The following is a 14252-nucleotide window of genomic DNA, read 5'->3' on the forward strand; positions in this document are numbered from 1 at the left end:
GACGCGACTGTCTCCAGTTTAGGCGCGCCAAGCGACCTCCAAATCCCTGCATAAATTTCTACTCACCGATCCAAATCTCGAACCTAAAGCTTATTTTCACTTTTACGGAACAGTTTGCAATTTTTCAATATAAAGTCTCAGGTCGTTGAGAGAAGTCTCTGCCTAACACTTCACGTCTCCTAAATCCACTGTTTGCTCGATATTCTGTTTTTGGGAAGGTCTGTCTCGCTTTAACTGCTCTGTAGAATGATGTGGATTGCTGAAAAAGACTGCACATTTCACAAAAGTCGCCTGAAGGGCTAGTAACGACGGCATCATGGATCTGGATGAACCGGAGACTATGGGATGGAATGAGTACCCTGACGAAAGCTCAGGATCAGCATATGAGATCTCAGACGATGAGGAATCACATGATGAAGATGATGAAGAACTTCCAGCTTTGAGAGGAGGATCTGAAAGAGGAAGGAAAGCAATCAAGAGCCACAGCAAAAAAGACGGAAAGAACACGCCAAATCTGGAAGTCAGAGAAGACGCCGCGGGATGGGCTTCGAGCTTCCAGGCACCCAAAGCAGAGGACATCAAGGCCCCTCGAAGACAGTCTCGCGGAGGAAAGAAGCGAAGGGCTCCTAAACTAGCAACAGAAAGTCGCATCAAGCGTCTTAAGAGTTTCTATAGCAACCAATACCGGGAACTCTTGAACTGTGAAATCCAAGATGCAGCATCAAGTGTGGCTGATAGTGATGGGCTCAAAGAGAGTCAGATTGGATCGTCAATCTGGACAGCAGCCGAGAAAGGCATCCTGTTCAATGCTCTGCAGAGCCTGGGTAGAGACAACGTTCCGGGGATTGCAGAACGTATTGGGAGTAAATCACAGCACCAAGTACAGGAGTACGTCAATCTTATGCTGGAAGGGGTCATGAAGAGGAAAGAGAAATACTATCAATTGGTCGCTCCCACGGATTATCCAACTGCTGTCGAGATCAGCGATGAGTGTTGTGCCATTCTGGAACGAGCTGGTGATGCTCTTGCCGCTCATCAGGAGCTCGCGGAAGAGAAAGTAGAGAAGGCCAAATGGGGCGATACATGGTTGATCAACGAGGATGTTGCTCTCCAAATCGAAAAAAAGAGGAAGCAATCATCCGATGAGGAAGAAATGGAAGAAGTTTTACCAGCCGCCGTCCTTCTAAATCTCAATACATGGATGGAACTTGCAGATCGAATCTTCATGAACCCAGGCTTCCCTCGGGAAGAAGATAATTGGCAAGCCATTGCCGAGCCCGGAGAAGAACCAGCAGTGAGAGCCACTGCATTCGAAGATTTCCATTCTCTTGCCTACAATGTCACGAAACGACTCGTGTCGACTGCCCTGTTCTGCTCAATGTCTCGACAGCGAGCGAAAGGATCCAACAAGGTCAAACATGCAGAAGTTAACACAAACGATGTGGAAGCAGCAGTCAATATCCTGGGTTTGAAAGCAGATAGCCATGAGTACTGGATGGGAGTCGCCAAACGATGTTCTTTACAGGTTATCGACGATGATTACGATGAGGCACTTGATATGACATACAAAGAAGTTGAAAGGGCGCTACGAGAACGGCATCCAAGAACCCGGTCTCGTTCTATGAGTCGAGCTCGAAGTCAGAGTCGAGTTCGGAGTGAGCCTCCAGAGCGCATTGCAGTCAATTCCGAGAAAAGTCAGCATACAGATTCTGAAGACGACGAGGCACACACTGATTCCGAATCCGAATCCGAACACGAATCTATCGTCCAGTCTGAAGAAGAGTTCATGAGCAGCCCGCCACCCTCAGATAGCAGTACATCCGACTCTGAACCGACACCCGTAGCGGTCCACCCCAAGTCTCACCCCAAACCAAACAGCCCGACAAGGCAACAAAGCCCCGAAGGAGCGCAAGACGTACATACCGAAGCACACGACATGTACACCAGCCAAACAGAAGAAATTCGTCTATGGAATCTCCTCGGACAGGTTCCTCCATTTGACTTCACGTTATCTCCTGTACAGGAGAAAGCACCCAAGTCTGTCAGAGATGTATTGGTGGACAGAGAGAATTGGAGAGACTATGTCGGGTATCTTAATGAATGGGAGACTATGGATAGTCCAGTTCTGAGGGAGGAATTCGAACGGAATCGGAGGAAGTCTGAGAGGAAGGCGAGGAGGAAGGCGGCCAAGGCATTAGAGGAAGATAGTGGAGACGGAAGTATTGAATATCAAGTCGGGGAAGAGGATGCGCAGCAAGATGGTAGCAACGATGAGGTGGAAGTCCAGCACGAGCTGTTACAAGTTGAGAGTCCACGCCAGCACAGTCCTGAGTATCAGTCTTCTGATCCAGAATCGGAGGCTTCTCACGGTGACGGCTCGGTGCGATCAGAGAACGAGGAAATGGAAGAAGAACAAATCAGGTCAGAGTAGCTATATAAAAGATCCATTCCAACAGTTCTAAGTGACACTTGCAGATCTACAATTACACTTGAGCAGAACCCGAGTAAGAAGAAACGCCCCATCAGTTCAATAAGAAAAAGACGTTTGCCATACACGTGCAACAGAGGCACCAGATTTTTCGCGCGAAGCATCATGACCAGATATCCCTTATTCAACCCCCTAAGACGCCTGATGATCGATTTGATTACACTCCACACCCATTCCACCGCTAGCCTCAGATATCGTAGCTCTTTATGGGTCCCTCAGCGCTCAATGGCTGTACACTCCCTGGTGCGGGAGCTGGAGCTTGGAATGATAGCTTGTCCCCCGCACCTCCCATCATGACATCTTGCGCCATCTTCAGTCCTTGGTCACCGCCAGTGCTGGCTGCCAGTCTCAACGCTTCTTGTGCATCTCTGACACGCTTCTTGAAAGCAAGGCGGTCAAGGTACAGTTGTTGACGGCCGCGCTCCAATTCCCTACGCTCGGCCTGGATAATTTGCTCCATTTCATTGAATTGCTTCAGCTTGAGCTCCATCTTCAAAAGGGTCGCGTTGACAGCAGCAGAAACAAGGTGGGTCATCTCTCGCTCTTCATGTGATGCAAGGCCGCCAGCTCGCGCAGCAACAGCCGCAAGTGGTACAGTGGCCAGAGCATTGACAGTAGTTGTGGTGGTTGTTGTCGTGGTAGTAGTCTGTTGCACATCGATTTCCATGGAGTCAGAATTGTCCACCTCCTTGCCCTTGTCGGAAGACTGTGGTCTTTCAAGCGAATCTCGAAGACTCTTCTTCAACACGTCAACGGTCTTGCCTGCTGCTGCCGCTGTGACGCTTGGCTCAGTAAGGCCAGCGAGGAATCCAATTACAGACATGACTGGGTTATCTGCTTGGCTGAAAGGTAGCATGCCTGGTTTTGTGCCGAGCAGGTTCAGACCCATTGCCTTACTGACTGGCTCAGCATCGAGGTACTTGTCTTCGATCTCAAATTGCAAGAATTTGACCACGCATTCCTCCTTGGTTCTCGTCCCGACATAGTCCGCGATCTCGTTCCAATCCTCATCATACTTTTCCAAACCCTCGATCAGCTTGAGAACTTCACCGTCGCTCCAGGGAGCGTCACGGTCCGGAATCGTGGAGTAAGTCTCATTCTCGACCTTGATGTAGTTTGTGCTTTGGTGATTCATAGGCATTCGTCCTTCCTGCTTACAGTTGGGGCATAAATCAGCCTTAACTTTGGCTGTACCCGTGGCTCCTGTATCAGCTTGGGCATTGTGATAATATACTCGTGTGCAATCAATACCACATGCGAAGCAGTGGACTTTTGTGATGGATGGCTTCACAGCGTCTTCGATAGTCTTAGCAACCGGGTCTGAGGTACCATTCGTCGTAGGAGCTTCTCCATTCGCCTGCTTCTCTGGATATTTCGAATTGAGCTTAGATTCCTTCGCGGTAGGCTCATAAATATTTCGTCCAACTTCGAGGTTCAGGTCAGCCTTTGAAGGGGGTGCAGCAGCGGCTTTCGCATCAGTATCAGCACTCTTCTGTCCCTCGGTAATCAACTTGTCTGCGGCAGGTTGCCAGGGTTGGAGTCCACGGGGAGTGTCGCAAATGACCTTGAAATGGCCTGTAAATGGAGGTCCAATAGCGGATGGGCGATTATCTGCGTCAACCTATACGTTGTTAATTTATACTCCTCTCCCATACCGCCATACATACCTGATAGTTTATCAGACCCCATTGCTCGAGGAAAGAATGTACACGCATGATGGCACAGACATCTCCAGCAAGATTCCTCCTGCATGCCGTAACAGTCAGGTATTCAATTGGGTTGAGACGATATGTGTTGATCATGAAGTCCCGATAATCCTTGTAGATGGCGGGGGTCTTGCTTCGATTCCGATTGTTGAAGAATTCTGGCAGAGCCTTTCGTTCGATGTTGTTGATCTTGCTCATGTCAAACCAGGTGCTGTAACTTGGGAGAATGATCGAGTGGGTTTGTGAAATGAGGTGTTCGCGAGCAGCCGACTCGATAGAGGCTTTCGTCTTCTCCACAGTGCCATTTTCTCCCACAGCATCCTCTCCTGGCGCAGCGCTTCCTTGTGCTTTGGGTTCCTCTCCAGCCTCGCCCATGTCTTCGTCCTTGACCTCGTCGCCCTCTCGTCTCGGAGCATCAGGTGCATCAAGAGGATTATCAGACACAGCAGGAGTCTTCACGGCAGATCCAGTATCAGCACCGCCTTCAGCCATGGAGACATCAGCTGTTGATTCTGTTAGTTACCCGCAATCCGTCTAATGGAGTTGTGTTGTAAGCCCTCACCAGCAACTTCACCAGGAGTATCCTCCCCTTGTAGCGGGGGCTGGGCGAGAATCGAACCTGGGGTCGCGCCACCGGCATCCGAACCAAAGTTTACCGAGTCGTCATCCATATTGGAAAATCTAGAGGGTTGAAGCAATTTGAGTTGGCGCAAAGGGTAGTGGCTTTAGAGGCCTGGGTATTTGCGCAAAGCAGACACCACAACCTCAATAGTAATTGGATTATTGATGGCGGTCCTGCTCAAAACGATCCTTACGATGCCGTTAGTGTTGAAAAGGTTGATAATGTTGATAACTCAAGTCGCGTTGGCGCGCAAATTGACTCTCGTTGATAGATTTCAAAGTCGCGAGAGCTTCAGGTCGCGACTTTCACAGCGTGCCCAAATGCAGAATTAGAAGCCTGACCAGTTTCCTGCGGCCTGAGGATGCATCGGCTTAGGCGATCGACCCCGGCTTTGCGCTCCCCGCGCTTTACCGAGGTCGGGTGTTTTCAGAGTCAATGATGCTGATGCTTCTTTCAAGATCAATCTGTTGCTTTCACAAGTAACGACATTCACAATGATTTCAAGGTCGGGTATTTCAGTCCTACGCCAAGCGCGCACACAATTGAGGACAACAGGGCCCACGCCAGTCGCCTCCCTCTCAGCCCTTGCGCGACTTCTCTCATCACTTGCTGTTTTGGAACAGAAGGATGGGAAGCTCAATCACGGCTCACTGGGAGCAGTGACTGCTGCCAAAAAGCTAGGAGGATCGATCACTGGATTCATCGCAGGTGGAAACATAAAAGGAGTTGCGGAAGAGGCCTCCAAAGTCTCAGGGATCGAGAAGGTCATTTCGGTGGACAATGCGGCTTATGACAAGGCATGTTGATTGACTGTCTGGGTACTCTCTGTTGAATGCATGCTAATTGTGCTTGCAGCAATTACCAGAAAACTTTGCTCCATTACTCGTCGAGAACATCAAGAAGGGAGGTTATACGCACATCATAATGGGCCACACAGCATTCGGCAAGAGCTTGATGCCCCGCGTGGCAGCACTACTCGACGTACAGCAAATATCCGACATCACTGCGATCGAGGACGAGAAGACTTTCGTGCGCCCAATTTATGCTGGAAATGCAATTGCTACGGTCGAATCATCAGACGATATCAAGATTATCACAATTCGAGGGACAGCGTTTGCAGCAGCAGAGACAGAGGGTGGTTCTGCCGTAATTGAGGATGGCGCAGACCCAAAGGCCGAGAGCACTACAGAGTGGGTTTCAGAGAACCTTGCAAAATCAGATAGACCTGATTTGGCAACTGCTGGCAAGGTTGTATCTGGTGGACGAGGATTGAAGTCGAAGGAGGAGTTTGATAGAATTATGTTGCCACTTGCGGACGCTTTGGGGGCAGCCGTTGGAGCCTCGAGAGCAGCTGTTGACAGTGGATATGCTGATAACAGCTTGCAAGTTGGTCAGACTGGAAAGGTTGTGGCTCCACAATTATACCTATGTGCAGGCATTTCTGGAGCCATTCAACATTTGGCAGGAATGAAGGATAGCAAGGTCATTGCAGCAATCAACAAAGATGCTGATGCGCCAATCTTCCAAGTTGCCGATGTTGGCCTGGTTGGAGATTTGTTTGATAAGGTGCCTGAGCTTACCGAGAAGCTCAACAAGTAGTGTACATATATTTACAAGATTCCCACGTTCTAGTCTAGTACTGCCAGCATGTCTTCGACGTTTGTGAACTTCTCCCTCACTTTCCCACTCTTCTGACCTTCACTTCTCTCCACTCCGTCGATTTTCTTCCAATCCTCCCAACTCACTCTTCTACATCCTCGCTTCTCGGCTTCATCTTTCACGCCATCCCATCCCAGGCTGTCTCCTCCTTCGGCGTTCAAAAATGGTACCTTCCCATACCAGTCCATGGCAATGGAATCGGCCGTTGAAAACGCATCATCCATAGTACTTGCAATGACTCCTGTAGGCCCTCGCTTGACCCATCCAGCACAGTACATTCCAGGTAGATGCTTCGCACGCTTCTCATCGGTCCAATCCTCGGCATCGTTAACAACGCGACCTAAGTAATCATTGGGTATGATACCTGAACGGTCATTGAATGGAATGCCTAGCTCAGCAAATTCGGAGAGAGCTTCTGACTTGTACCCGATGGAACGGAATGCCATCGATGCAGGTAAATCGACCAGCTCGCCTGTTCCAACCGCTTTGGCATCTGGAGCAAAGGGATCAGGGTTCAGTGTGGTCCTTTCGAACGACATGCTACCAAGCTGACTTGCTGAGTCAGTCCTGGGAATGAAAGACTTTGGCGAGAGGCAGAAATCTAATGCCCATGATTTCGGTGCCGTCGAAATAGATGCTCCGGATCCTTTCTTGAGAACTTCCATGATTCGTTTGGTTGGCCTCCGCAGTTTACTGATGTCCTGTGGTATGAGTGATGTATCAACAGGATGAAATGCAACCGAGGGGAACTTCATCAATTCTCGGGCTTCCTTGATCGTAAAAGCCCCCTTGTACTCCGTTAACACACCAAATCAAGCACTTTCCGGAGTTGACTGACCTGCATCGGACCTCTCCTTCCAACAACCCTGACTCTCTTCACCTGGCTCTTTCTCAGCGTCTGTATAGCATTGGTCGTGATATCAGTCTCCTTCAGAATCTCTGGATCCTGCAAAAGAATCCTCGCCACATCCAAAGCAACATTGCCCTGACCGATCACGACAGCCTCTTCACCCATCGTCAAATCAGGCGCCAAATCCGAATACTCAGGTAATCCGTTGTACCATCCCACAAACGCCCTTGCCGAGTAGATACCCTTCAGCGCGTTCTCGCCCTCGATACCAAGAGCCCTGTCCTTCGAAGCTCCATAGGCAAACAGAATCGCATCATAGTGCGGAAGTAGCGTTCTCAGAGGTAATGCGCCCGGTTGGTTCCCAATGGAGACATTCCCCACGAAATTGAAGCGTGGCGACTCGGCTACCGCTTCGAATTTCTCCTGGCAATTCTTCACCTCGGGATGGTCTGGGGCGACACCAAATCGTACCAGACCAAATGGAACTGGTAACTGCTCATACATGTCGACTCTTGAATTTTCAATCTTTGACATCACTTTGTACGCAGTATAGAAACCGGCAGGACCTGATCCGATGACTGCCATGCGAAAGGGTCGTTCATCTTGAGCATGTACTTTTGCCGTGTAAGCTCGACGATGTTTAATTGTCGTTATGCTGGGTATGGTCGATATACGCCTCGTCAATAAATTGGTACATCTCGTGCAGATCCACGGTCTGGCAATTTTGTCCATTTGGTCGTTTGCACGTCATCATGAACAGTGCAGTCTCGGACAATTTTGTAGTTCACCCGATATCTTATCGCTAAACAGCTACCCCTGTCTATTTTTAAGCGGGTTGTGTTGCGGGTGTTGCCCCAGGCGATGAGCTCCAGTCAACAAATGCCCCTCCAACTCGTGGTTCCCTGTACGCCTTGGAGCTTCCCTGTTCATATCTGACAACATCGCATTCCTGGTCGCATTGTTCAGTGTTCTTTTCTGAATTCTTCGCTCGTTGCTGTCTCATCGTCGCCTCAGTCAGATCAGTCATTCTCTAAGCAATAATGGGCGGTGTCAATCCTCCATTCCTCTACGATCCCATCAAAACAGAGGGACCAGGGTCTCCATACCGGGAATTTGATCCCAAGGCCGTCACTCGCGCAAGTTATACACCTAAACCTCCACGGCCGAAGCATGAGGGACCGTTGGTCAACTTCAATCAGCATCCTGAGTACAACTTTCCCTCATATGTCATTGCTATGGTCCAATTGAATTGCTGCTAATATCTGCGCATAGTTCATATCTTATCCTCCCCTACGGAAGCTCAACTGCGACACCTATGAATCCCAGTGTGAAGAAATGGATAAAATGGATGCGCATCATACAACTGGTGTTGCGATGCCTCGAATTGCTTACGGCACTCGGACTACTGGCCTTGATGATCTTGATCAAAGGTGTTGACGCCTCCACTGGCTGGGTCATGAGAATAGTTGTAAGTCTGGCTCCCCCTTCTCAACATTCAGTCGCTAACATCTTTCAGCCCGGAGTAGCCATTCTGCACACAGTCTACGGTGCATACCACCTATGCCGTAAACCGTCAGGACGAACACCCGCATCTTCAGCATCCTACATGCTCTTCGCTTCCTTCTTCGACGTCTCTATCGCTCCCTTCTATGGATTCAGCGCACTCGTAGCCATGACCCGACAATCCGGTTGGAAAACAATACTCTCCAATCCTACTCTCATAAACACCTTCTCTAAATGCGTCTTCTATCTCGCAGCTGTCGGTGGTGGTTTACACCTTATCTCCCTCGGAATCTCGATTTATCTAGCCGTGACCTTCCGCAAGATCACAAAGCTCCCGCCCGATATGAACCCATTGGAAGACCACCTTACCACTCGCCATAAACGTAACAAATCCTCCGTCTCCACGGTAATGTCCTCCAACTACTCGGAGAAACGAATCTCGCTCCCATTGGAAAGCAAGCAGGCATCCGGCGCCGCATACGAGGATCTCAGCCGCCCGCCCACAATCCCCTTCTTCCACACACGCACGCAATCCACAACCTCCTTCTCAACCTACAAATCTACACCCCCTCCATCTCGAGACGCACGCTCCGATCTCCCACCACGACAATACCAAGCCGTCCCCTCCAACCGCTCCTCCCTCGCCGCCGACCAACTAAAGAGCACTCCAGGCTCCAACTTCAGCACCCCACCCCAAAACCAATACACCCCACCGCCCTCCCCTCTAAAGCGCGGCCCAGCACCATACGCCCACGAAATCCTCCAATCCGACACCTCCTCCCTCCGCACAACCACGACCCGCAACGTCGGCGCCGTCAACGAACCCTGGTTCGCAAACGACAGCATCGGCCGCAACGCACGCACGCGGTCCTCTCCAGCCAAGAAAGCGCAATACCAACGCCTGCACCAAAGACACGATTCCGAGGAAGATATCTCCATCGACGTAGCGACCGACTATGGCTCGTCGTACGATCATCCGAATCCGTTAGAGGCGAACCCACCTACGCCGCGCCATATCACGAATTTCAATTTGAGAGAGAATTCAAATTCGCCGCTGAGTGAGATTAGCAGTAACAGCCATCGGTATGGGCGTAGTGTAGTCGATCGTAGTAGGAATTTGGGGATGGGGATGGGGATGGGGATGGGTAATGTGAGTGGTGATATTGCGGACATCACATCGCCTGAGCTTGAGCGCGCGAAGGAGAGAGAGCGGGAAGCGGAACAGAAAGATCTTGCGTTCAAGGCGAAGCACTATGGGGAGCTGAAGCCGGGGACACCGCCGATTATGATAGGTGGGTCGAACAGACAGGTGTCGAGTGGGAATTATTTCGGTAATAAGGGTGGATTCCGAGTCTTGGATAGACGAGATGTGAGTGGTAAGGTTGCTGAGGAGGGACGAGGTGGTAATAATGGGGGAAAGGGATGGGGGACTCGGTTTAGGAAAGTGAGTGGCTTGTAAATGGGTCGGATGATTGGTTGGATTTGGAAATGAGGGAGTTTTGTTTATGATCGATTGATTTGTTTGACTGTTTGCTTGTTGGTTCTATGGCGCATATACCAGGAGAAAGTATATGGACAATGGCTAGGAAGGGGGTATCTTGGATGGCAGGGGTGTTGTCTGTACAAATGTAGAAAAGAGGAATGGAAATGGATACCTGGACCAAGAACGCCTTCTTGTGACCAGACCAAAAAGAACCGATCGCCTCGCTTCAGCCTTCAGAAGTAAATAACCAGTTTCCCACGTTTGCCCGTCCCAACATCTACGACGCTTCTCCATCCTCTGAGATGTCCTCACCTTCCAATGACTACTCCATCTCGCCCTCCTCTTCGCCTGAATCCCCCCCATCGTCTTCCTCCTCTTCCTCGTCTCCCCCGTCCTCTTCCCCAGATTCATCCTCAGCTTCATCCTCCAGATCCGGAGAAGCAGAAACACCTCTATTACTCCTAACATAAGCGGCCCAATCCGTGCCAACAGTTTTCTCGCCCTCCTCATCAACCCTCACATCCTCCTTCCAACCCTCAATGTCCCACTCGCCCAGTCCACACAAATGTCTCATGGTCGGCCTTCCATGAGGACAATTCCATGGCTTATCCAGCTCACCCAGATGTGTGACAACTTTACCCATCTGCTTATGTGTCAAGGTTTTGCCAATCATGATACTACTCCTACAAGCTCTCATGGCAAACATTTTCCTGACTTTAGCAGGACGTGGTACTGTTCCGGGTGGATGCTCTGCCAGGAGAGCTATCAATTCTTCGAGATCTGTGAGCGAAAAGGCGGTTTCGCGACTGAGTGGTAAGCTGACGAGCTGGCAGCGATTTCCTACAGGTGATTCGCCTGATTCGTCAACTGTTACGATGAAGCCGTTTGTTTCGAGGGCTGCAAGATTCTCCATGACAATCTCTTCTTCGAGTGCTGTAAGGTCGAGGGTCTTGGGACGAACCAGTCTTTGAGACTGTACGATTGTCGTAGCTTGTAGACGCTCGAAGTTGTACTTCTCATCTGAAGCATGCTGGTCGATGATGAACATATCATCGGCAGTCATGACGCCTTCTTCAGTGCTTGATCCGGATGCCCGAGTCGCTAGAATGAAGCCAAGATTGAACTGACCGACGACTTTCATTTTTGCAAAATCCGCCTTGGTGATAGTCAGGGAGAGCTTCTCTTCCGCATGCTCTGAGTCCAAAGCCTCGTCTTCTGCTTTTTCCGACACAATCGTCTGGTATGCAGCCAAAGCCTCGTCGAGAGCCTGATTCTGTTCGGCAATTTTATGGATGTCGGTATCCACCAATCTCAACAAGTTGAGGGTAGCATCCTTCTTTTTCGAACCGCCCTTGAGGAGAACCTTCGTGCGCTCCACGTTCTCTTGCGACGGAAGTGCAGCTGACTTCTCTGCTTCCTCGATCATTTCCTGGACTTTGGCCTCGTCAAGAGCCTTTTTCTCTGCTTCGGCGACATAATCACCATCGTCTTCCGCTTCGGGTGAGAGAAGTGAAGAATCCAGATCCGGCTTTGCGAGCTCGTTCGGCTTATGTTCACTCTGCATTCTTTCGTCGTTTTCATTGTCGTCAGGCTCCACTAAACCCTTCACAGAGCCTGTAATCGACCGAGGAGACGATCGACCAGCGTGCTCATCTGATTCATCTTCAATTTCATCATCAGGATCAGACTGACGGGCAGTCCCAGGAGCAGCAAACATTTGGCTCAGACTCTTTCCAAATGTTGGCAGCGTGGGCTTCAGATCCTGGGCAGGATGACTATCACGGGCCGTGCTTCGACTATCTTCGGTTCGAGCTCTCTTAGGACATGGAGTTCCTATGGAGCTGGTCACAGTAGAGTCTCCAATCGTGATAGTGGCAATATCTGGCGCTGGTCGCTGTGTTCTCGGTGTGCTTGAAAATCTGTCTGCGATTGACGGGGTTGGCTTTGGGATTGGCTGGAGTGCAGGGATTGGTAGCTCAGGGTCAATAGAACCTCTATCGCTGCTGATCGTTGGAGCTTCGGAGAGCTGCCTGTTGAAGTTAGAGATGAGAATAGGTGGTGTGGCGGAAGGAGCTTGGGTATTTGTAGAAAGATCAGTCGCAGAAGGGCTGCCAACCTCCTCAGAGGAATCGGGTGCTGCTTGTGCCTCCTCGCTTTCTCTTCGTAACTTTCCCAGAAGTCTGCGCTTCTCTTCCGAAAGACCAACAAGCGTCTTAGAAGCAGACTTTGTCGTATCATCATCTTGCTCATCTGGCTCTACTCGATCTGCCGATTTCCTGCCTACCCATTTTGCTATTAGACTAACGGCGCCACTGTCTCTTTTCATAGATTCTCTGGACACAGCGCTGCGTCTCAGCTGAGGATTGGACTTTTTCCCCGACGTTTCATCATCATCCTCACCACCATCTTCTCCGAGATCTCTACTAACAGACCTTGACCCTTCAGATTCTTCGGCTTCAGTCACCTCAGCAGGAGTTTGGGATGTCCTTGTGGCTCCGCTGTTTTCACGACTGATAGTAAGCTGTTTATACGTCGGTTGTTTCTGTGCAGGCAATTGCGAGATAGGCACTGTGTAGTCTTGTGATTCGAAGAGAGCAGTAAGAGCTTCTTTCAGGTTCTCCAACATGCGATTCTGATCATGCAGCAGAATGGTCCGCTTATCTGGACTGACGTTGACATCGTACAAATGGGTGTCTAATTCGATGTTGGCAAATATGAATGGTGACTGAGTGCCATTGTATGCTTTGTAGACCTCGTTGAACGCTTTGGAAACTTGTGGCAGACCACATGGTCTGGCATTGACAAAGAACATTTGCCTATCAGGGGTTTGGCGGCCTTCTCCATACGCTGGTCGTGAAATATGGCCTACTATCCGGATCTCCTTGGAGCCACCATCATCATGGGTACTCCATCTCTGACTGGGAGCACTGGTGGCTTCCAGCTCAAGATTCAAATCCAGAGCAATCAAAGCCGTCAACGTCTTTGCCCCGAAAACATTCACAATGTTCTCCCTCGTCGACTGATTTCCTTTCGTAGAGAACAGCGTGGTCTTCTTCCCCTTCCCAGCCTGCTGAGACACCGAGAACTTGATCCCAGTTTGTATGCAAGCATATTGGCCCAGCACTCCCACCACCTTATTCCACTCCCTTTTGATGTTCCTCTCAAGCTCTCTTCTCCTCACTGGCAGATTGTTGAACAGATTCTCCACAGACACAGTCGTTCCCTTCTGCGCAGCAACGACGCTCGTCCCCTTCAACTTGCCCGACACTTCGAAGTCGAGTTTCGTACCTTTCGGCGCATCCGCCGCCATGCATGTTACAACTGAGAACTTCGAGAGTGCACATAACGAGGAGAGAGCCTCGCCTCGAAAGCCAAAGGTCTGCAAGGTCGTCAGATCGGCATAGGTCGAGAGCTTAGAGGTGTGGTGTTTGAGGGCGAGAGTATCGTAGTTATGCGGGGAGATTCCATCGCCGTTATCCTGAACTTCTATGGCGTCCAGCCCTTGGTTCTTGAATCGGACATCTGCACGAAACTTATCAGCATTGTTATCTCAGACTTGCGTTGCTGGGTCATTCAAATATACCGATGGTTGTCGCTCCTGCGTCGAGGCTGTTCTCCACCAATTCCTTAACCACGGAGCAGAGATCAACGATCACCTGGCCAGACTGTATTTGATGTACCTTTATGGCATTAGCTTAGCATTCCCCGTTGTAGAGGTAGTGTACTGACCGTCTTGCCTTCGATCGCCTTTATGGTGGCCATTTCTGCATCTTTGGTTTGTGGAGGGGTGACGCGATTGGCACGCGAGATTCTCAAAGTAATTAACGCGAGCGTGACTTCAGTATCGTGACCTTCAGCGAACATGAGTTGACAGGAAAGTAGTCTGTGGGCAGGATCGATTTAGTACCATGAAGGTTCATTACAAACGGCACCCAACTATA

The 14252-nt window shown here is 50.1% G+C and overlaps 4 protein-coding genes across 5 annotated transcripts; 2 read left to right on the forward strand and 2 right to left on the reverse strand.

Annotated features, from left to right (window-relative positions):
• Positions 1–2: 2 nt before the first annotated feature.
• ONS95_001091 (uncharacterized protein) lies at positions 3–5129 on the reverse strand. 2 transcript variants are annotated; one of them, XM_058494277.1, is made up of 4 exons: positions 4757–5129; positions 4156–4697; positions 67–4109; positions 3–7 (listed from the first exon to the last, which is right to left on the reverse strand). In XM_058494277.1, the coding sequence occupies exons 1-3, from the start codon at positions 4863–4865 to the stop codon at positions 2676–2678; spliced, it is 2085 nt and encodes a 694-aa protein (XP_058364479.1). In that variant the 5' UTR covers positions 4866–5129; the 3' UTR covers positions 3–7; positions 67–2675. The 2 variants fall into 2 exon arrangements, with proteins under 2 accessions (XP_058364479.1, XP_058364478.1); XM_058494276.1 differs by lacking the exon at positions 3–7 and having other exon boundaries at positions 2470–4109; positions 4156–5129.
• Positions 67–2469, forward strand: ONS95_001090 (uncharacterized protein). The gene has a single exon (XM_058494275.1). The coding sequence runs from the start codon at positions 317–319 to the stop codon at positions 2429–2431; it is 2115 nt and encodes a 704-aa protein (XP_058364480.1). The 5' UTR covers positions 67–316; the 3' UTR covers positions 2432–2469.
• A 3129-nt stretch (positions 5130–8258) lies between the features above and the next one.
• Positions 8259–10287, forward strand: ONS95_001094 (uncharacterized protein; the record flags this gene model as incomplete). Its single annotated transcript, XM_058494278.1, has 3 exons — positions 8259–8532; positions 8598–8793; positions 8842–10287. The coding sequence occupies exons 1-3, from the start codon at positions 8366–8368 to the stop codon at positions 10285–10287; spliced, it is 1809 nt and encodes a 602-aa protein (XP_058364481.1). The 5' UTR covers positions 8259–8365.
• ONS95_001095 (uncharacterized protein) lies at positions 8259–14175 on the reverse strand (the record flags this gene model as incomplete). Its single annotated transcript, XM_058494279.1, has 3 exons — positions 8259–13833; positions 13895–13991; positions 14041–14175. 3 exons carry the CDS (start codon positions 14173–14175, stop codon positions 10634–10636), a joined length of 3432 nt encoding a protein of 1143 aa, XP_058364482.1. The 3' UTR covers positions 8259–10633.
• Positions 14176–14252: the final 77 nt, after the last annotated feature.

The sequence above is a fragment of the Cadophora gregata genome (assembly GCF_030347475.1).
Source record: "Cadophora gregata isolate MNR1 chromosome Unknown scaffold_1, whole genome shotgun sequence".
NCBI lineage: Eukaryota > Fungi > Ascomycota > Leotiomycetes > Helotiales > Ploettnerulaceae > Cadophora > Cadophora gregata.